The sequence below is a fragment of the Biomphalaria glabrata genome, chromosome 18 (assembly GCF_947242115.1).
Source record: "Biomphalaria glabrata chromosome 18, xgBioGlab47.1, whole genome shotgun sequence".
NCBI classification, from domain to species: Eukaryota; Metazoa; Mollusca; class Gastropoda; family Planorbidae; genus Biomphalaria; species Biomphalaria glabrata.
This window is the reverse complement of record NC_074728.1, coordinates 8,491,387-8,514,122: the sequence shown is the minus strand read 5'-3', so window position 1 is coordinate 8,514,122 and position 22,736 is coordinate 8,491,387. Positions and strand designations below refer to the sequence as shown.

General features: G+C 36.0%; 1 protein-coding gene across 4 annotated transcripts in view; it reads left to right on the top strand.

Moving 5' to 3' along the window:
* Positions 1 to 929: 929 nt before the first annotated feature.
* Positions 930 to 22,736, top strand: part of LOC106051304 (mucin-2-like) — a 28,301-nt gene continuing 6,494 nt past the window's right edge. Inside the window, exons 1-5 of one of the 4 annotated variants that reach the window (XM_056017055.1) lie at positions 930 to 1,281; positions 2,673 to 3,011; positions 16,446 to 16,631; positions 17,429 to 17,627; positions 22,540 to 22,622. In XM_056017055.1, the coding sequence (XP_055873030.1) occupies positions 16,596 to 16,631; positions 17,429 to 17,627; positions 22,540 to 22,622 (318 nt within the window). In that variant the 5' untranslated portion in view covers positions 930 to 1,281; positions 2,673 to 3,011; positions 16,446 to 16,595. Of the gene's footprint in view, positions 1,282 to 1,474; positions 1,529 to 2,672; positions 3,012 to 16,445; positions 16,632 to 17,428; positions 17,628 to 22,539; positions 22,627 to 22,736 lie in introns of those variants that run through there. The other 3 variants (XM_056017053.1, XM_056017056.1, XM_056017054.1) reach the window with 3 other exon arrangements.

Genomic DNA, 22,736 nt, shown 5'->3' with positions numbered 1-22,736 from the left:
TATTGCTTCTTAAAGTATTTGATTTTTCTTTTGCAATTCTGTGCAAATTGCTGATGTTGAAAAAGAAAAAAGCTTATAGAAGTTTAATTGTATCAATTAGTTTGGATCAGTCATTTAATTACATAGTAGGCCTACTAGATCTAGACCAACAAACAATAAATGTGTGATCAGAAATATTTTTAACACTTGGTTTAGTAGAGCTATTTCGTGCTGTTAGCTTTCTCATGATCCTATCACTTATATGGACCGTCCCGGGTTCAAACCCTGCCTCTCCCATCCCCCCGTTTTCCTGCGGGAGGTTTGGACTAGGAAGTAAATATCTTCAACTCTGAAAGAACATCCGAAACATGTAAAACATTTTACAAACAAACATTTTCTACACAAGACAGTGCGCAAAATGATAATGATCGACAATTTGTTGATTCAACTGAATAGAAAGAAACATTGGGGTCGAGTGCGAGAATTTTTACTTTAGCCTGTTCAAAATAGACTAAATTTAATTTTTAGAAGATTAAATTATGAAAAATTATTATAATCATATCAGGCAGAATGTTTTCCTAAAGATATACATAAAGTGTATAATTTAGAGCAGTTTTCTAAATCCTAGTCCACTTACGAAGAGATTGCAAGCTAGTAAGAGGAGTTGTTGTTTTTTTAAGTAAAATTTTTGCTTTCCTTTTCATTAGTAATTTCAAAGGAGAGAGAGAGAGAGAAAGAGAGAGAGAGAGAGAGAGAGAGAGTCGGAAGTCTAATTATTTCTATAGTCTGCACAATGCACTATTAAACAATAATCATAGGCACACCGGACAGTATTTCACCTCTTAAAACTACCACTTTCACGGGAATGAATCTGTTCATGTCAGCGTTACGAAAAATTAAAAATAGATTTGCATACAATTATGATAATTCAACCTATATAGGGACCCCCGGCTTGTAAAACATGGCCTAAGCAGAGGTTATGTTAGCCATCTGTAATACAAACGCCAACGAAAAAAAGGCCGACAACTCTTTCCATTATTTCTTTTGCCTGTGATTTTCTTTTCCCTTGATGTGAAATTAAAGAAAGTGTTGTCTTAATTAGCATTTGAAAAGCGGAGTAGCAAAACACTAACATAACTGCAACAATTAAGCTTGGTCTATGTGTGTGACATTGTGTGCATACGTCGTTTGTATTGTATGAATCAGTTTTCTTCCAATGTATACACCTACTTGATTCAAAGGTAACAGAGTTGTCCAGGATATACCAGTGGACCTAAAGCTCGGATCTTCAACTATTTTAAGGTAGGCTATATTTACGAGGAAGTAAGAGAAATATTAGAATAGCCTTATCTCTGACCTGTAGATTCTAACATGTTTTATTTTATATGAGTGTGCTAAGCCAGAGTTTCTGAAACTGTAAGAGTGCCCATTGGTCAATCTGTTTTTCAGGGGACAACAATATTGCATTTTCATTCTAGTTTTAAATTTACGTTTAAATAATAACAATTACTAAGTGTATTTTTACCAATGGTTCAAAAATTGAATTATTGTAAGTACGACATGTTGTAACATCTTAGTAGGACCTTTTAGGAAGATCACATACGAGTACTGAGAACGTCCTCCGCACAATAGTACTGAGCCATACTAAATATGATGAGGCTGAGCGGTAAAGCGCTTGGCTTCCGAACCGGGTACCGGGGCTCGAATCCTGGTGAAGACTGGGATTTTTAATTTCGAAGCTCTAATGGGTACCTGACATTAGTTGGGGAAAAAGTGAAGGCGGTCGGTCGTTGTGCTGGCCACATGCCACCCTCGTTAACCGTTGTTCACAGAAACAGATGACATTTTGTTATCTACTCTATAGACTACAAGGTCTGAATGAGGGAACTTTTATACTTAATATGACAGGCGCATTGACAAGTTCCATACCTTATTCTTTTGATCCCTTTTGAGATGTGTTCTTATAACTATGACTACAGGAGAAAGCTCAGAACGCAAAGTGTATTTTTTGTTATTCATTGTTGTTTCATACAGATTGATCATTACATTTATGATGATCTAATGATCTAATGATGATCTAATATATGATTTAATGTTGTTTCATGTAGATTGATCATTACATCTATGATGATCTAATATATAATTTAAATGTTGTTTAATGGAAATAAGTTTTCAAACTTTATTTAGTCTTAAGGAGGCGAAGTGACGGAGTGGTAAACTGCTTGACTTCCGAACCGAGGGGTCCCGATTTCAAATCTATAGGCGCCCCTTGCAATCAAATCATTAAATCAGAACAATCTGATATAAACTTTGTAAAGGCGGTTGGTTGTGTTGTTGGCCACGTGACATCCTTGATAACCGTCGGCATGACTTTTGCCCTATCGATCACAAGGTCTGAAAGGGGAACTTGATCGTAGGCCTATTAATTCTGGGCACTGCATAAATTAAACATAAAATTTAAAAAAAAATGTTTGCCTGGTTGTGTAGTATGCGATATGAACTGTCGTCTCGAATTGAAAAATATGATTCGATTAATAGTTACCCAGAATTAGAATCTCGTCACCTTGTGAGCCCTAACGTGTATTATAAAAAAAAAACGAATTCATTAAATTCACATCCAATATCTTGTGTCATTAAGTGTGATTTATTTACGTATTTCTAATAAAAAAAACAAAAACAACTTGCATTCGCAGATTTCAAAAGCTAAAGAGCGACACGCCCACAAAAAAAAAGTCACCAACAAAGATGAATTCAAAATTTCCTAACTGCTTCAAACGTAACATAGTAAATCATTTCTGACAGTTACAAAGAAAACACCGTAAACGGTCGCTGGATCATGCATATGGTGAACACGCGGGAGTGTCTGGGCCTAGGGAAATATTTCAGCATCCTTTGGCTCTATCTACTCAGCGGCGTAAACTGTGGAACTCGAATGCTAGAGCCCCCATCACGGGCCTCGCTGTGGCGTTATGGATACAACACGCCCACGAACTTGTATGATGATAAGACGAACTGCGGAGGATATGACGTAAGTATGTTGATACTTTATATATTCATCCTTCAAACTTTTAATCAACTTTTAATACTAAGGTGGAAAGAAGCTTTCAAGGTAACATTTGAAATTAATATATATTAAAATGAAATAAATAAATCATTTAGGTCAGTGGTTCCCAAACTTTTTTGTCTCGTAGACCCCTTGCCATGTTTTTAAGTTTTCGGTAGACCCCCCAGCATTTTTTTGAAAATTCATTAACTTCAGATGTGCTTTTCTCACTGATTACTATGTGATATATATTTATTGATGACATTCAAAGCAAAATAAAGCAAAATAAAATTTAATATGCATTACAACAAGTAACTAAACAACAACAACAACAACAACAAAAACGCCTATTGGTGGGCAGCTTTAATAATAAAATGTCAATCTTGGGCTTCAATTTAGTTCGGGTTAACATTCTATCTTCTCGGTTAGATGATGTCTGACTGATTTAAATTTGGAAAGTAAGAAAATTTATCATTGTCATTGTATGCTTCATTAATTTAATCCTCACATGAAACACTGAGATTATGCCTTCGTGTTTATCAAATTTAGGTTATCACATTGTAGCTGCAAGTTAACCTCATTCAATTTATAAAACAAGTTTGTGAAATAGACTATGTCTGATTCCCGTTTAATTTCTGTGTTCTAAAATAGGATCTTAGCAACCAAGAACTCAGAAAAAATACTGTCAAAGATAAGCCTTTCGAAAACTATCAGTGTGAAGGAGCAATTGATCAAAATTTCAGGCAAAAAAGCAATTCTTTATGAATTTCTTGATTCATAACAAAATTATAATAATACCACTACATTATCAGGCAAGGTTAACTAGTCCAGCTTTTTAAAAAAGTAAATCGTAATTACACGATAACCATTCATTGTCCAAAACTCATTTCACCATTACACATTTGAACTGTATTGTTGCTTAGAGGGATTTTTAATGATATCAGATATAGGATTGTGTAAAACAGATTGTAAAACCTCTTCAATGGTTGGCAAAGTCAATATTTTGCTTATAGTGTGCAGTTTTTTAGAGTTTGATATAAGCCTAAGTAAATATTGTAAGACGCTCACAAACCTATTCTTTCTTATAATGTTTAATCAACATTTTTCTACTGTGGCTTAATTCTGAATTTAAAAGTTTTCAAAAGTATTTCGAATTTTAATCTATTTTATTTCATGTTGACTTTTCTCGATGTTCCAGCTTCGATGGTTTCATAGCGATATAGCTTCAAACTTTGTTACATAAAAATAAAGAACAAATGCAATAGTTGTTCAAAAAAGAAAGAATGAAGCCAAATTTTTAATAACCAACAATTTACGGTCAACATTTTATTGTATAGGCCATGTAAATTATTACTTTCATGTAGACACAATTAAGGTATTTAAAATAATACGTTAAAATCGTTAAATAAAAAAAATCATTCCACTAACAGGGTTGAAATTCAAAGGATTAACTAAGGTACAAATCATGTGTGAACGAGTCAATTTCATGAATGGTCATGCTTCAAGGAGATCCGCCTTCGTAGACCCCCATTAACAGGCCATAGACCCCCAATTTATTTTTTCACTTCCGTAGACCCCTCGTAGACCCCTTGGGGTCTATATAGACCACTTTTGGAATCACTGATTTAGGTCAACCAGTTTAAAGTTTAACATAGAAATAGTGGCAAAGCCAATGACAAAGTGGCATTTTAGCGGAGTCGTCCACCATAAATAAATGATAATTTAAAATAATTAATAAATAAGATTCATTTATAATACATCTAATATTTATTTTGTTGTTTTTTTTAAAACTAGGCTTTCTTAATTTCTCCATTTTTTAAAGTGCAATGCGAAATGTGAAGGCTCTCTATAGACACCACTGTTCACCTTTCAATTTACTTGTACTTGAAACATCATCGGGATGAGCCTCATCATGGGCGTAGCCAGGATTTTTTTCGGGGGGGGGGGGTTTGGGGGGGGGGTGAATTTTTTTCTCTCCCCCCCCGACCCCCCCCCCCGACCCGCGAAAAAAAAATTATATGTATTACATTCTGACCCTTCATTCTTTCGGAAGACGTTTATTGTGCCCTAGAATAGGTTCTTCCATGAATTAGTGAAAAAATTGTAGATTCCCCGACATTACTAGCAAAGGAGTCTGGGGGAGCGCTAGGAGCTCCCCCTGCGCGGGGCAAAGCCCCGCCGCCAATCACTATTTCTGATATTGAAAACCAACAAAATGCATATTCTGAGGTATCTACAGTGCATTTTCCTGCTATTAAAAAGTTCTATTTCAAAAACCTAATGTGCTATTCTTACTGACTTAGACCCTCCCTCGTCGTTCGGCGCATTTGCCATCAAGCTGTTTCCATAAAATTGTGGACTCCCCGCCATTACTAGCAAGGGGGTCTGGGGGAGCGCCAGGAGCTCCCCAGCGCGGGGCAAAGCCCAGCCGCCAAGCACTATTTCTGGTATTGAAAGCCAACAAAATGCATATTCTGAGGTATCTACAGTCCATTTTAATGCTATTAAAAAGTTTTATTTCAAAAACCTAATATGCTATTCTTACTGACTTAGACCCTCCACGCCGTTCGGAGCATTTGACGTCAAGCAGTTTCCGTAAAAATCTGTCACTGGTAATGTCTGAAGCCTCTTCCCACCTACCATGAGGACCTCCATGAATGAGTGGCGTCAAGTTGTACTAGGATATCATTGCAACTTTTCTTATGCGTAATTCATTTTGTCGGAGAACATGTCCCGCAAGCCTCATGCGTCGTTCTCTCACAATCTTACTAAGGGGTCGACTCCCAGTTCGGCATAGGATTTCCTTGATTTAGATCCGATCTCTATAACTGACTCCTAAAATCTGTCTTAGCCATCTTTGTTGAGCTACATTTAGTGTTTTTCTATTTCGGTAGATGACTATTCACTGAAGTTTATTAATGGAGCCCTGCCACTGGTAAAAATGTGTAACCTCTCTTGAATACGCTCTTGGAATTAAGTGACTGTAGCTTGCTTTAGATTTTATATCGAAAAGAGAAGTTTTATCGTCAAAATCTTCTGTTGGGGGTTTTCCACCTTAAAATGCTCTGTAGGGGAATCTTAGACTTAAAACCATCTGGAGGGGTTTTAAACTTTAAAAAAAAAAAGCCATCTGTAGAAGAAACTCAAAACCCCGATGGCTTGGCTACGCTCAAATAATTTTAGTGTGTAATTTGCTTTTTTTTTATATTGAAGATGTATTTTTAGCACCAAACCCCTCTGAATGGGGGTTTAAACTCAAAACCCCTTTCGGCAACGCTCATAGCATTTTGAGTGCGTAATTTGCTTTTTTTCTTACACTGAAGATGGCGGGGGGTTTAAACTCAAAACCCATTTGACTACGCTCATAGATTTTAGAGTGAGTAATTTTCTTTTATTTATATTGAAGAGGTACTTTTTAGCTTCAAACTCCACTGGAGGGGAGTTTAAACTCAAAACAACATAGACTACACTCATAACATTTTTAGTGTATAATTTGCTTTTTTTTTATTATTAAAGAGGTATTTTTTACCTTCAAACCCCACTGAAGTGGGGTTTAAATTCAAAACTGAGTCAAAACCCATTTAGCTACGCTCATAACATTTTGAGTGCGTAATTAGCTTTTTTTATATTAAAGAGGGGGTTTATCGTAAATTTTAGACGGGGTTTTAAAATCAAAATCTTCCTTAACTGTGCTCTTGGAATTAGGGGATTTTCGTTTGCATTTTTTTTGTTTTGTTTTATAGAAGAGGGGGAGTTAACTTCAAAAACCCCAGGTAGGGGGTTGAAAACTCAAAACCCCTGGTAGGGGTTTTAAACTCAAAACCCCTAGTAGGGGTTTTTAAACTCAAAACCCCTAGTAGGGGTTTTTAAACTCGAACCCCCATGGTAGGGTTTTTTAAACTCGAACCCCCCTGGTAGGGGGTTTTAAACTCAAAAGCCCTTTGGTTGTGCTAAGGCAAGTGATGGTTTAGTATTAAAATCTCACCTATAAACAAAATCAAAGCAAACAAGATTACAAAGAGAGTTTGTGTTACACAAACTCAGAGGCGGCCCCCGTCGAAGTCGGATCCCTGTCGGATCTGCATATTCGCAAATAATATTCAAGAGGTGATTTAATTTTGATGTAAAATGTTTTACACGTTTCGGATGTTCCTTCAGAGTTGAAGATAATTACTTCCTAGTCCAAACCTCCCGCAGGACGACGGGGGATGGGAGCGGGCAGGGTTTGAACCCTGGGCCATCCATAAATCTGAACGACAGTCCAGCGCGCAAACCGCACGTCCAGGCAGCCATCCGATGGTCAAAAGTAATAATGTTTCAAAGATTCATTTGCCGTAAATTTAAATTTAAATTTAATAAAAAAAATAGTAGATTAGTTTTAGTATATTAAAACATTACAATATTGATCAAAACGTTTGGAAATGAAAATCTACACTTTTTTTTTACACTTTAAGTTTAGAAATTGAAATTCTACATCTTAATCTAGTCTATTTTAGTCTAAACTAGATCTAGAAATTCTAGATTTAGACTCTAAAATAATTTTAATTAGAATATAAATCCAGATCTAGATATACTGTAATAAAAATCTAGATCTAGTTTAAAAAATCTAGATTAGATCTAAATCAAGATATCATTCCTTTTTTAAACGCGAGTCACATAATGAGGCTTAATAAACATTACTATACCGAGTTCTTTTTTCATTTCATTTGAAGAATTAATTCCATATAACGTCAGAGGGAAAAAAAACACTACGTCATACGGCCTAGCTAGACTAAAAATCGCCTTCATCTATAAGAGCCATTTATCGAGTGTTCATAGACTTTGGTGCACCGAGTGCGTTCTTTAAGCATTTCATTTAAAGAATTCATTCCATATGACGTCAAAGGAAAAAAAACACTACGTCACACGGCCTAGCTAGAATAAAATTCGCCTTCATCATTACGAGCCTTTTATCGAGTGTTCATAGACATTGGTGCACCGAGTGCGTTCTTTTAGCATTTCATTTAAAGAATTCATTCCATGTGACGTCAAAGGAAAAAAAAACACTACGTCACACGGCTTAGTTAGACTAAAATATGTTTTCATTAATACAAGCAATTTTTTCGAGGGTTAATAGACATTGGTGCACCGAGTGCGTTCTTTTAACATTACATTTAAAGAGTCCATTCATATGACGTCAAAGAAAAAAAATTCCATTACCTCACAATAGGCTAGTACCGGTACCATAAAAAACAAGATTACAAAGAGAGTTTGTGTTACACAAACTCAGAGGCGGCCCCCGTCGAAGTCGGATCCCTGTCGGATCTGCATATTCGCAAATATTGAAATAATATCCAAGAGGTGATTTAATTTTGATGTAAAATGTTTTACACGTTTCGGATGTTCCTTCAGAGTTGAAGATAATTACTTTCTAGTCCAAACCTCCCGCAGGACGACGGGGGATGGGAGCGGGCAGGGTTTGAACCCTGGGCCATCCATAAATCTGAACGACAGTCCAGCGCGCAAACCGCACGACCAGGCAGCCATCCGATGGTCAAAAGTAATAATGTTTCAAAGATTCATTTGCCGTAAATTTAAATTTAAATTTAATAAAAAAAATAGTAGATTAGTTTTAGTATATTAAAACATTACAATATTGATCAAAACGTTTGGAAATGAAAATCTACACTTTTTTTTACACTTTAAGTTTAGAAATTGAAATTCTACATCTTAATCTAGTCTATTTTAGTCTAAACTAGATCTAGAAATTCTAGATCTAGACTCTAAAATAATTTTAATTAGAATATAAATCCAGATCAAGATATACTGTAATAAAAATCTAGATCTAGTTTAAAAAATCTAGATTAGATCTAAATCAAGATATCATTCCTTTTTTTAAACGCGAGTCACATAACGAGGCTTAATAAACATTACTATACCGAGTTCTTTTTTCATTTCATTTGAAGAATTAATTCCATATAACGTCAGAGGGAAAAAAAAACACTACGTCACACGGCCTAGCTAGACTAAAAATCGCCTTCATCATTACGAGCCTTTTATCGAGTGTTCATAGACATTGGTGCACCGAGTGCGTTCTTTTAGCATTTCATTTAAAGAATTCATTCATATGACGTCAAAGAAAAAAAATTCCATTACCTCACAATAGGCTAGTACCGGTACCATAAAAAAAAATGTCTTTATTTACACGAGATATTTAACGAGGGTTCATAGACATTGGTGCACTGAGTTCTAATAGATATTATTTAAAAAGGATCAAAGCCACATTGTTTTTGCGTTTTGTCTGTCAGTCGGTCTGTCCGTTATCTTGATATAAAAAAAACAACTAAAAGTTATTAAAAATTGATTAACCTTTATTTATTTTACGTTTCAAAACATCGCAATAATTTTTAGGTATGAACACAATTGAAAAGTTTATATAATAGATTGTTCCGGATGTTTGTATAAATAGTAAAAGAAAAAGAGAATTTCAGATAAATGTAATACCGTTATTTAATTTTTTGGATGGTCTCGTATAAAAATTAGATGTACTACAGCTACGTGGAGAGATTTTCATACCTTACTTTGGTGTTTGGATTCTGTTTTCCTTAAAAATCGGAACATAATATTAACGATAATTAGATTTTTTAATGTTTTAGGTAGAAAGTTAAATGTACTGTAAGAGAGTAGTGAGTTAAAATATTTTTCATAAAAATCCGTAAAAACATTATTTCGTAAATGAGAAGATTATTTGTTTATTAATTAGAAGAGGGAGTTCAAACAATTATTTGGCGTTAGTAGATTTTTAAATAAATTCGGAAATTTCTGGCGACGATTTGTAAGAAACAAAATCCGGAACTTTCTTTATCGATTACAAAACTTCTATGTTATGTTTTACAAGAAAATTAAATGTCTAAAAAGTAATTTTCAGTAATCAATTCTAGTAAATTACTTTTTTTTAAAAGCCTTATGCGATTTCAAACAATCATTAGCATGATTCATGTTTTATAAAACAATATCCGGAACATTTTTACACTTAATGAAATATAAGTCAGTATAGAGATTATGATTTAGCATTAAAATGCTATTTACATAAAAAACGGAACAACATATTATTGATAATTTGTTTTTGCAACGTTTAAGCACGGAAATTGAATGTAATATAAGTTAGAAGAGCAAAGAAACATTTGTTGGCGTTGATTAGTTTTGCACAAAAAAATCCGGAACAATCAATTTTAGATACTTAAAACTATTGAGATGTTATGGGAGGAACATTAAAGGGTAAATCAGATTTTCAATAGCTTTTAGAGTTCTAGTTTTTTAAATCTAATCGTGACGGACAGACCGACCAACAGACAAAACGCACAAAAATAAGCTTCTTTTATTCGGATGGGGGCACTAAACAAAAACTAAATAAAATCTGATTTGTAAAAAAAGTTTAAGGAATTGGTTTAGCACCTGATCATGTTGCGACGTTACGCTACTGCACGAAAATCGCTGCATAAAAAGTCCATTTAAAAAAATGTGCGTGATATTTACATACAAAGTGCATTATTAGCCTTTATAAACAAACAGAAATGTTTTCTTTTAATTTTAGCAGCTAGTTGACCAGAAAAAACGTCTTTAACTATTATTTGTATTTGTTGTAAACATTTCCTGTACATTTTAAAAATATATTTGACTTAGTGATACTGAAAATACACAAAAATTGTCCATCTTTGTTAGCATATTGTAACATTGCCTCCCTTACATTTACGTAATTGTTTTAGAATTGGTGTATTTTTATGAAAAAATCGCTTGCATAATTAATTTTATAAATTAAACGGTTTGCTTTTAGAAAACCAAAAGTAGCCGTTGCACCTAAACTTTTCAAGCCGGATTTAAGGATGAAATAATATTTTTCATATCTCTTCTAGTTTTCGAGATCTGAGTGTGACAGACGGACAGACGGACAGACGGACAGACGGACAGACGGACAGACGGACATTTTGCACAAACCTAATAGCGGCTTTTTCCCCTTACGGGGGCCGCTAAAAATCAGTCACTAAATTCCGACTCCCCTCCCCCCCCAAGGGGGGATTTCATTTCGGGGGGGGGGTTGAACCCCAAGAACCCCCCCTGGCTACGCCCATGAGCCTCATATACCTAGTCTATAGCTCTAGAACTATATTTTATATAGTCCTGAGAATAATAAAGTTAGGCTGATCCACAACTGATCAGCTGCACAGGGCTTCGTCCTTAAAAAAAAAAGCCTCCTCATTTCAAAAAATAGATCTATAAAGTTTTTAACAAAATAAGCATTTATTTAAGAATACAAGGAACCAAAATTTAAGAACATACATTTTTAAAAGAGAATAATACCATTATACATCGTAAAATAAAATAGAATAATTTTTTAAAATATTTTTTTTTCTCAAGCCGGATATCGAACACAGCTCAGTGTACCAACAACATTACCCTTTCAGCCAACGCTAATTTGTGTCATTTTATAATTGTTTATTGGTACTTTCATTATACAGACATCTAAAACTAGATCTACATAATCTATCAATAATCTGATAAACAATTCTGTTATCCGTACACTACGCCATGTTTTTCCAGTGTGGCCAACGAGCTGGTAATTTTTTTTCTCAGAGATAAACATTAACTGTTAAATTTCTAGGAAAATCGTTAAAGGCGTTTTTTTTTTTTAAAGATCCGTGTCCAGGTTCCACCCTGGACCCATCTTCTTATCTTATCTTATCTTATCTTATCTTAAATAATACAGACGTTACTTCAAAAAAGAAGATGATTACGTCCTACGCGTCATGCATTCAGTCATGCATATTAACCAATGACATAAACTCCGCCAAGTCACTGGTTTTCCTGGCTAGCTCGGGCAATCCATTTCATGCTCTAATAGCACTAGGGAAGAAGGAGTATTTGTACATATTTGTCCTAACATATGGGACGAGGAATGTGCATTTATCTTTGTGTCTTTCAGAGTATTTTATTAAATTTTGTTTTTATATTAGAAGATTATGGTTCAGTGTTTTATGTATAATTGCTACTTTACTTTTGAGTCTTTTGTCCTGAAGGCTTTCTAAATTTAGTGATTTTATCAATGGTGTTAGTCTAGTCAAATGTGAATATTCGTTTGCTATGAATCTCACTGCTCTATTTGTGTCTGTTCCAGTTTTTTAATGTTTTCTTGAGTTGAGGGGTCCCAAACGGAGGATGCGTACTCTATTATTGGCCTAACCAAGGTTAAATAACATTTTAGTTTAATGTTCATCCTCAATGTTCCATGAAGTTCTGAGCTGAATAGATTCGACGTATTGCTGTAAGAAAAATGAGATTTAATTTATATTCAAATTATATTTATATTGATTAAATTTAAAAAACATGCCATGTCTTTAGATTTATTAATATTTAATATAATTAAGTCCATTTTTATTGAAGCTTCAATGCCTGGTACGAACAATTCTATCCATTAGGCCAGCGGGCATTGTATAAGAAATCATCTATCATTACACAGTTCTGATTTAGAACTCTAAAGATCTAGTCTTGATCAAGACCTACTTCTAGATCTAGAGTGAAGATGTAATATATATTAGGTTTACATAAAATTATAAGCAAAGCTTAAATAATCTTTCAATAAACTTTCAGCAACTTTATATTTAATAACAAATTCAGCTATCGGTATACTACGGCTGACTACGCCATGTTTTTGTAGACTCCAATTTATAACCAAATTTAAATTTATTTCTATTATAATTTGAACAATTAGCCTATAACGGTCAAACTAGAGTTTTCCCCTTGTGGCAAACAAGCTAGTAATTTTTTTCTCAGCGATATACATCAACAGTTAAATTTCTTGGAAAATAGTTAAAGCCGTTTTTGAGATCAGCGTCTATGCAGGTTCCAGGTTCCATAAGGTTTTCACTTATATCGAGGTATTATAAAAAATAATTAAAGTGCTAGATTTAGTCCTGTTATTCTTCTTGGTCTCAAGACTAAGGCCTAATTAGCAATCCTATTGTTTTTGATATTTGTAGAAACTATGAAAGAGAAAAAGAATTACTTTGATTTGAAAGGTATCTATAAGAAGAAAAAAAAATACTAAAATAAAATTAAAAAAAATTGTACATTAGATTTTTGGGGGCTAATCCACGGCATTAGAATCAAAGCCAGTTGTTCTTTTGTCTTCGAGAAATGTTGACAAAGTAACGCGCACTGTGACGACAGTGGTTGACGTCCGTGTACAGACTAACTAGATCTAGATCCGTCAGTCCGTATCCCTCACCCATTCACCCCCCCCCCCCCCCACCCATCTGGTGTCTCTCGAGCTGCGGATGTCGTCATTGATTTATGTGGTATTTAACACTGAACGGGACATGTGTACATCGTCACGCGATAGCTGCGCTCTAGTGGTGACTTTTGATTTATGTCACCCCCAAAAAAATTAGAGAGCTACTTTGACAGGGCTTCATAAAGTGGGATTAGCGTAGACGCGGGGAGCAAGGACAATAGCGTAGAAGGTCATCAGTTAGAAACTTGAAAATAATTTTCTTCCAATCTCAATGAGCGTCACTTACTCTTTACTCTTAACCAGATGTCCAGCATGAAGAAAGCATGTCCGTTTTGGGGATGTGTCCTCTGTAAACAAAAATGTCCAGCTTTGCTTTTATTGTTTACTGCAATGGTATATTACCCAGCTAGTCTTCATATCCTTTGGCTTAAACACAGAAATTCAATCATGCAAAGAATTAAATTATTTTTTTATTTTTTTTACAACCTATTTAAGAACAAGAGTGAGGAAATTCGATTATGTTCAAAAGCAAACGGTTCCTCAGAGCTCTTGAAGATTGTAATTTAATTATTAATTTTATTTATTTATTTTTTACTTTCCCGAGTAAAATGGCTTTTTTTTTTTTGCTGATCAATGCACATTGGACAAAAGACTCTCCATTGTATTGACTCACTACGAGGTATTTTTATGGCTAATGGCCAGTATTTCAGTCTCCGTATAATTTTATTTTAAAACCACATTTTCGTTATGGAAGTCCTAGTAGGCTACAGGCTATTACAGCTTAATGTAGTGAAATTTCTTTTTTTTTTTACTTTTTTTCACCCCAATTTTTTTTACATCGCCATTTACAAGTCAGCACTCTGACATGGCAAAAAAAAATGGAATAACTCCTCAATAGTGTGAAGAGACGAAAGCTGAGCTGGTTTGGTCCTATTGTAAGACATGACTCACTGTCATTCTTCAAGGTACAGTGGAGGGAGCACGAAGAGTCTTCCAAAGAAAAGCGAAAAGAACGGTCCGACCTCTCTCTTGATGTTTTGCTACGATCAGCTGCTGACAGGAAGGAGTGGAGGGACTGTATTATGTGAACTGTCAAATCATTCTAATGATAAAAGGCTAAGGACATATGAGATGAGATTGTGGACATGTCATGACTACGATTTTAACATACAAGCGATGCAGTCCCACGGGCCATTTCCGACCCAGGATGCTGTGCTATCCGCCCCGTAGACATTCTTCCTGCACTGCAAAAAGATTACCTGTTCCGTTGGATCAGACTATTTAGTACAGTAATGCGGCTCACGACATGCGCGTAGTAAATGTATACGGCCAACGGACCGAAAATTGTTGGGCACCATTGTATTAAACTTAAAAGAATGTAGTCTACAAGTACAGGCTGCTAGTTCATATGAAAACAAAGGTGTATTTTCATAGGGGCAAAATGTTGTCCTCTGCTTACGACTTCTTCTTCTGTGTTATCCTTTTTTATGTAATAGAGTTCACATAACTAGTCCTGTATTTGGGATGAGCTGCGTAATGGTTTCCAAATTAGGGAGCTCTCTATATAGTTTTTCTTCTACATGGGTGTCTTTGGGTCAGGTCTTGTACGGGCCTCTCGATAGAGTATGCAGGTTTGCTGCCAGCGACAAATTAATCTCTTACTATTTACAAACAAGGAAGACGGCTCTATTTCGCCCTCACAAGAGGAAAGTAGCTGGCAGCAGATGACCTCTGAAAGTTGGAGAGCTTTCAGAGGCCGCGAGACACACATCTGAGACCCAAAGAAAAGACCCTATTAAAAACAGGCTCAGAAGACGAAAAGAAAACTTAAATAGATCGCTGGCTGACAACGGCTTTGTCTGCATGAAATGCGGAAATATATGCAGGTCGCAACTTGGTTTGCAATCGTGTGAAACACTGCACTCATCCTTTATCTTCGGAATCGAAGACAGTGTCAGTAATTTAAGTAAAAAAGTGAACGTTTAATGTTTCCTCCGTTTTGAAATTATCTTATCTTATATAATACAGACGTTACTTCAAAAAAGAAGATGATTACGTCCTACGCGTCATGCATTTAGTCATGCATATTAATCAATGACTTAAATTCTGTCAAGTCACTGGTTTTCCTGGCTAGCTCAGGCAACCCATTCCATGCTCTAATAGGGAAGAATGAGTATTTGTACAAATTTGTCCTAGCATATGGGACGAGGAATGTGCCTTTATCTTTGTGTCTTTCAGAGTATTTTATTAAATTTTGTTTTTGTATTTGAATATTATGGTTCAGTGTTTTATGTATGATTGCTACTTTACTTTTGAGTCTTCTGTCTTGAAGGCTTTCTAAATTTAGTTATTTTACTAAAGGTGTACTCTGGTTAATTGTGAATATTCGTTTGTTATGAATCTCACTGCTCTATTTTGTGTCTGTTCCAGTTTCTTAATGTTTTCTTGAGTTGAGGGGTCCCAAACGGAGGATGCATATTCTATTATTGGCCTAACCAAGGTTAAATAACAATTTAGTTGTATGTTCTTATTTGATTTATAGAAATTTCTTTTAATAGATCCTAATGCTTTGTTTGATTTTTTTTATAGTTTCATCAATATGTGGATTCCATGACAGTTTTTCATTTATTATAACACCTAGGTATTTTGCGTTTTTAGTCTGTGTTACTGGTTTGCCATGAATTAAGATAAGTGGAATTAATTTGTTTTAGTTTTTTTTGTTACTCTTAACAACTGACATTTTTCTGGGTGGAAAGACATGCTCCAATTTGATTCCCATTATTATTATTTTGTGTTACAACTAGAAGAGCTTATAAAATTTGATTTTGCAGTGTTCTAAAAATATGCACAAATAGTATATGCCCATGCATATGTCTTTTAAAAAGAACAACTTATCGACACACCTCTTTTATTTTGGACACCGGATACACCAAAAAAAGCTTGCTATTTATAGCTTTTCTGCCATGTAGCCTATGAAAATTTCAAATATGATGTTGAGTCATTAAAAATAAATTACATGATTGATTTAAAAAAAAAATGGATACAATTTCACTAAATATAAGCGTGTTTTTTTATAAAAAATAATGTGTACATATTCAACTTGTTTTATAAATGTATTTTTGGGAATATAAAATGATCAATGATTGACCCTTCCAGGTCCACTACAACGTGAATAACGGCACCTGCGGTGTCTGCGGGGACCCAACAAACGAGGCCAAGCCCAGAGATCACGAAGCGGGTGGCCAATTCTCGCCATCCCCCACTCCGGTCAGAGTTTACAAGAAGGGCGGATACATCACCGTCGTCATGGAAACTACTGGAACCCTCTTTGGAAGATTTGAGGCAAGTTTGTCGGCTGTATTATTATTATTATTATGTTCGAAACGAACGAGTATTTATTCTCTGGCACTGCCAGGGTCGAGTTTCGTTAAAGAGAAATAAAACTCATTGTAGTCCCTTTATCAGTGTTCACTGTGGAATTTTCTGGTGATGTGGCAGGTCTGCAGCAGTATCGCCCACTGACAGACAACGAGAATCTTCTTAGGAATGTTAAGGGCCTTGAAGGTATCTGTGAGGTCAGTTGCCATTATCCATTCAGTCTTTATAGCAATGGGGTATATTGTTATTTTAGATAAATTCCTTAAACCCTCATCTCCAATTGATTCAGGTGGGCTGACACTGGCTGACAGACAAGCGACTGGAGTGATGAAATCCTAAGTAGGCCTACATAACGGTGGAGGTGCGGTGGCTGAGTGGTAATGCTTTTCGCTTTCGAACCGAGGTGTCCAGGGTTAAAATTTTGATGAATACCGGGGTTTTAAATTTCGTCATCTAGTAGTCCACACTACTCTAATGGGTACCTGACACGAGTTTTATTAGTTGTGCTAGCCACATGACACCCTCATTTACCGTGGGCCTCAGAAACAGACGACCTCTTCATGGACTAACAAGGGTACCTTACTACATGAATCGTGAGGTGGCTGAGGTTTGGTAGAAGTGGTCTTCAATGATGAAATCCGAGCAGGGACGATCGGCAAATTAACATAATTGCTATTTTGTTGTAAGAGAGTACAATTTGAAGTTCGAAGTTTAATTTTTGAAAGCTGATATAAAATATGATAAATACATTTAAATTTCAGTTTCGAATCTGCCCCATAATAGATAATATGGAGACACCCGAACAGTCCTGTTTCGACAAGAACCTCCTGACAATCCTGGAGTCTGAGCAGGGCACGGGCTACATTGTGGGCTCAAAGCAGGGGATACACACGCTGAACATACAGCTGCCCATTTCGCTGACTTGTCCACACTGTATCCTACAGTGGAGGCACGTGACAGGTTCGTCCTTGACATCTGATTGTGTGTGTGTTTGTGTATGCCTCTCTGTGTATGTGAGTGAAAAATCCAACAACTAGGTCTATGAAGTTACCTCCCCTCTCACTCCAATGACCGTGTAGCAAGAAGTCTTTAGAATCTCCTCACTGCGGTATCTCAAACAAGGGAAAGAAATTGTACTTGACTGAAGTGATGGTATAAGCTGAATTACTCCCCTTTAAATGTTGCCGCTTAAAAATTGAAACAAACAATATAAAACTATATAATGTTCTCCAGTCATAAGTAAGTCATTGGCAGAGTTGTTAGCACGTCCGAGTTTGAATTCAGGACGCTTCCTTTTTTTCTTGCTTTTAAAACCAATTACTGTAAAATCCACCCAGACATTCTTTTCTTCCCCCTCCCTTTTTTTTTCCTACTGGCTCAGATAAGTGATAGGATCATAGCGTATTGTGAAAGCTAAAAGCATGAAAAAGCGCTTAATGAAAAACAATGGGTAAAAATATTATTAATCGCAAAGATTTATTATTGTTGGTCTAGATTCAGTACAAATTTATTTGCATGACTGATCCAAACTAATTGATACAGTAACATTTCGTATAAGCATTTTTTTTTTAAAGTATTTCTTTCTTTTTTTTTTTCATTCAAAATGAACTTGTAGATCTCATATTAGAAGTGCAATTTCTGTATAAGTCTTTTAAAATAATTACTTGAGCAATGATTATTCACCTGTAATGCTTTTAAACCAAACAATTGTTGGATTTTGGCATAATGCTGAGCTTCAACCCCCGATCTAAATTTTTATTCAAAACACCCACACACACATACATACACATACACACAGTGGCGTAGCATCCATGGCGCGCAGGGGTTCCCCACGACCATTAGGAGCCCACAGTAGCAACAATGACGCAAAGGGGTTCGTTGCACTTGGGCCCATGACTCTTGACTAGTTGGGACCCACGTGAGAACTTACGGATGACACTAAGTCCTAATGCTCAGAATTAAAATTTCGACACAGCTGCTAATTATTCAATTTTCTCAAAGTTTAATCAGTTTCTTTATTTTTCTGTATTTAAAATGTGTTAAAACAACTCTTATATGTCTGTTTCTGAATGATGACTATGATCTAGACTTAAACGAAGTCTGTTATTTTAACTGACTTTCAACTTTGTTTAATAAGTAGTAAACTATTTCAATAGATGTGATTTTAAAACGTTTGTATCCGTGCCAAAGAAGTAGATACTTTGAAATAGTGTAAAACACTCATTTAGGACAAACTCAGAAGTCTTCATCATATTTTTTTTTGTTTTTTTGTATTGTGTAAAAAAAAAAATGTTAAGTAATCATTAGAAAAGAATAAAAAAAAGGAGATCAAATCCAAAAACGAAAATATATTTTAAAAATAACATTAAATATTTAGCGAGCAAACTAAACACCATTGTAGGCCTATGTTTCATATGTCTTGTAAGAGTTGAATATGTTTGTTCTGCTACAATGAATGGCGAAACCAAATTGGGGTGCAGCTTTATAACAAAGATCTAGAAGATAGAGAGATGTCCAAATTAATCATGGAATAGCGTCTTTCTCTGACCAATGCTTAGTATTTGGTTCATAGTTCTTAAAGCAAGTTAACACCATTATATTTATACAAAAACCTCTGACCAGGCTTTATTTGAAATTGTTATGAATGTTGAAATTTGACAGGAAAACAAAGCGCCACAAATTCAAAACGAGATAATAGACCTGTTGGGCGATGAAGTTCTGGACAAAATACCGAGGTCTCTTTCATTTTCACTAAGCTAACCACGACCTAAAATTGGTCTTAAATGATATCGTCAGCTGTGTTCAAGACGTTGCAGATCTCTATGACTTGGTGTTTTTTGCTCACATCATCTCAAAATGGGCGCGTTTAAATTCCAATAGGAAGAGCATGGTTTACAATACACTCAAACACTTTTGCCCACAAGGTGGTCATCATGGAAATTGTTCCTTTAAGGGAAAAGTTTGGGAAACACTGGTTTAGGGTTACATTAGAAAATGTAAAGCTCCACCTTGCGATCCTAAGGGGAGATGATGTAAAGTGTATCAGTCCCTATGAAACGGCCGCTTTTACGTTTCAGCTCGTAAAACCTAGGTTTTCCTATATCGTTCTTCTTTTTCTTTCTTCTGAAAAATGACTTAGGAGTGAGATTTGCCTTTCAATTATCGTGTATTGTTTGCTTGTTTGTGCAATTACTCGGGCTAAAAAAGAGACTTTATATGCAATCGCTAAAAAAACAAACAAAAAAAAAACAAAAAAAAAAAACAGGCTGGTGTTGTGTGTGCAAACTCCGCGGCGCCCTTTCCTTCTAAAAAAAAATTCTAATAAGATTTTTACGAGTCCCCAACAAAACATTAATTGTGTTTGTAGTGTAATAGTCTGGTTTCGGAAAGTGTAGGCCTATATCCTACACATGTTTGTAGTATAATCAATTAGAATATTAGATTATCAGAGTTAGCCCTATAATCTTTGACTTGTAGATCCCGGCTTTCGGAATTCACTGGGAAAATTTTGTAATATAAGTAGGTGCATTTTATAGGCAAGAGTCAAGCTCAAGTCGTTGAGAAAATACTAAATGTGGTTCAACAAAAAATGGCTTACACGGATTTTAGGAGTCAATTATAAAGATCGGTTCTCAAGCAAAGAAATCCTATGCTGAAATGGAACTTGCGGGACATGTCCTCCAACAGATAGTACTACGGATACCAAGAGTTGCAATGACATGGTGGCCAATACGCGAATAGCGCAAACAGGGACGTCCTCGTAGAAATTGGCGACACAGTTTCATGGAGGACATCAGAGCAGTGCAAACCAGGTGGGAAGAGGCTTCAGACATTGCCAGTGACAGATCTTCATGGCGAACGGCGCGGGAGGTTCTAAATCTAAGTAAATCTAACAGTAACACTATTCTCTGCAGGGACGTGGTGACTCAGTGCTAAAGCGATTGACAGAAAGAGAAAGGAATGTATAGATATGGCCATATAGAGATAACCTTCACCACACATGATCTTAAAGCGATGGACAGAAAGAGAAAGGAATGTATAGATATGGCCATATAGAGATCACCTTCACCACACATGATCTTAAAGCGATGGACAGAAAGAGAAAGGAATGTATAGATATGGCCATATAGAGATCACCTTCGCCTTCACCACACATGATCTTAAAGCGATGGACAGAAAGAGAAAGGAATGTATAGATATGGCCATATAGAGATCACCTTCGCCTTCACCACACATGATCTTAAAGCGATGAACAGAAAGAGAAAGGAATGTATAGATATGGCCATATAGGGATCACCTTCGCCTTCACCACGCATGATCTTAAAGCGATGGACAGAAAGAGAAAGGAATGTATAGATAAGGCCATATAGAGATCACCTTCGCCTTCACCACACATGATCTTAAAGCGATGGACAGAAAGAGAAAGGAATGTATAGATAAGGCCATATAGAGATCACCTTCGCCTTCACCACACATGATCTTAAAGCGATGGACAGAAAGAGAAAGGAATGTATAGATATGGCCATATAGGGATCACCTTCGCCTTCACCACGCATGATCTTAAAGCGATGGACAGAAAGAGAAAGGAATGTATAGATAAGGCCATATAGAGATCACCTTCGCCTTCACCACACATGATCTTAAAGCGATGGACAGAAAGAGAAAGGAATGTATAGATAAGGCCATATAGAGATCACCTTCGCCTTCACCACACATGATCTTAAAGCGATGGACAGAAAGAGAAAGGAATGTATAGATATGGCCATATAGAAATCACCTTCGCCTTCACCACACATGATCTTAAAGCGATGGACAGAAAGAGAAAGGAATGTATAGATATGGCCATATAGAGATCACCTTCGCCTTCACCACACATGATCTTAAAGCGATGAACAGAAAGAGAAAGGAATGTATAGATATGGCCATATAGGGATCACCTTCGCCTTCACCACGCATGATCTTAAAGCGATGGACAGAAAGAGAAAGGAATGTATAGATAAGGCCATATAGAGATCACCTTCGCCTTCACCACACATGATCTTAAAGCGATGGACAGAAAGAGAAAGGAATGTATAGATAAGGCCATATAGAGATCACCTTCGCCTTCACCACACATGATCTTAAAGCGATGGACAGAAAGAGAAAGGAATGTATAGATATGGCCATATAGGGATCACCTTCGCCTTCACCACGCATGATCTTAAAGCGATGGACAGAAAGAGAAAGGAATGTATAGATAAGGCCATATAGAGATCACCTTCGCCTTCACCACACATGATCTTAAAGCGATGGACAGAAAGAGAAAGGAATGTATAGATAAGGCCATATAGAGATCACCTTCGCCTTCACCACACATGATCTTAAAGCGATGGACAGAAAGAGAAAGGAATGTATAGAAAAGGCCATATAGAGATCACCTTCGCCCTCACCACACATGATCTTAAAGCGATGGACAGAAAGAGAAAGGAATGTATAGATATGGCCATATAGAGATCACCTTCGCCTTCACAACACATGATCTTACACCGTCTTTCTCCATTCCTCCAAATCAGTGTTTCCCAAACTTTTTTTCTTAAAGGAAAACTTCGCACATTCTGAGTATTTGGCGGAAAATTTAACTTATTTATTTGAGAGATTTATTCACGTGGTGGCCTACTAGTTAGCAATTCAAGTAGCTCGAGGAACACCTACTCAGGCCTAGCGGAACACAGTTTGGGAAATACTGCTCTAAGCCTTTGCCCTTGGGTTGAATCTATTTCAACGACAGGCCCATTCATTCTTTTGTCTTCCCATCGCTTTCTCTGTCTGCCATATAGAGATGTCAACTATAAATGGGTAATTATTAAATCAAATTGTCTTATTCTGTTGCCAGGTTTCATGACCAGTCAGGATACGTGTTACAAATGTAGCAACGGGGAACAGAGATGTCACGTGTGTCTTGGCTGCGGAAAGCAGGTCGGTATGTCTTTCATTTAATCATTGGTTGAAAATATCATGTTTTCTTTTTACTTAGACTCCTTTTTGAGACTTGTTATATGTCTGTTATGTTCTCAAAATACTTTGAGTTTA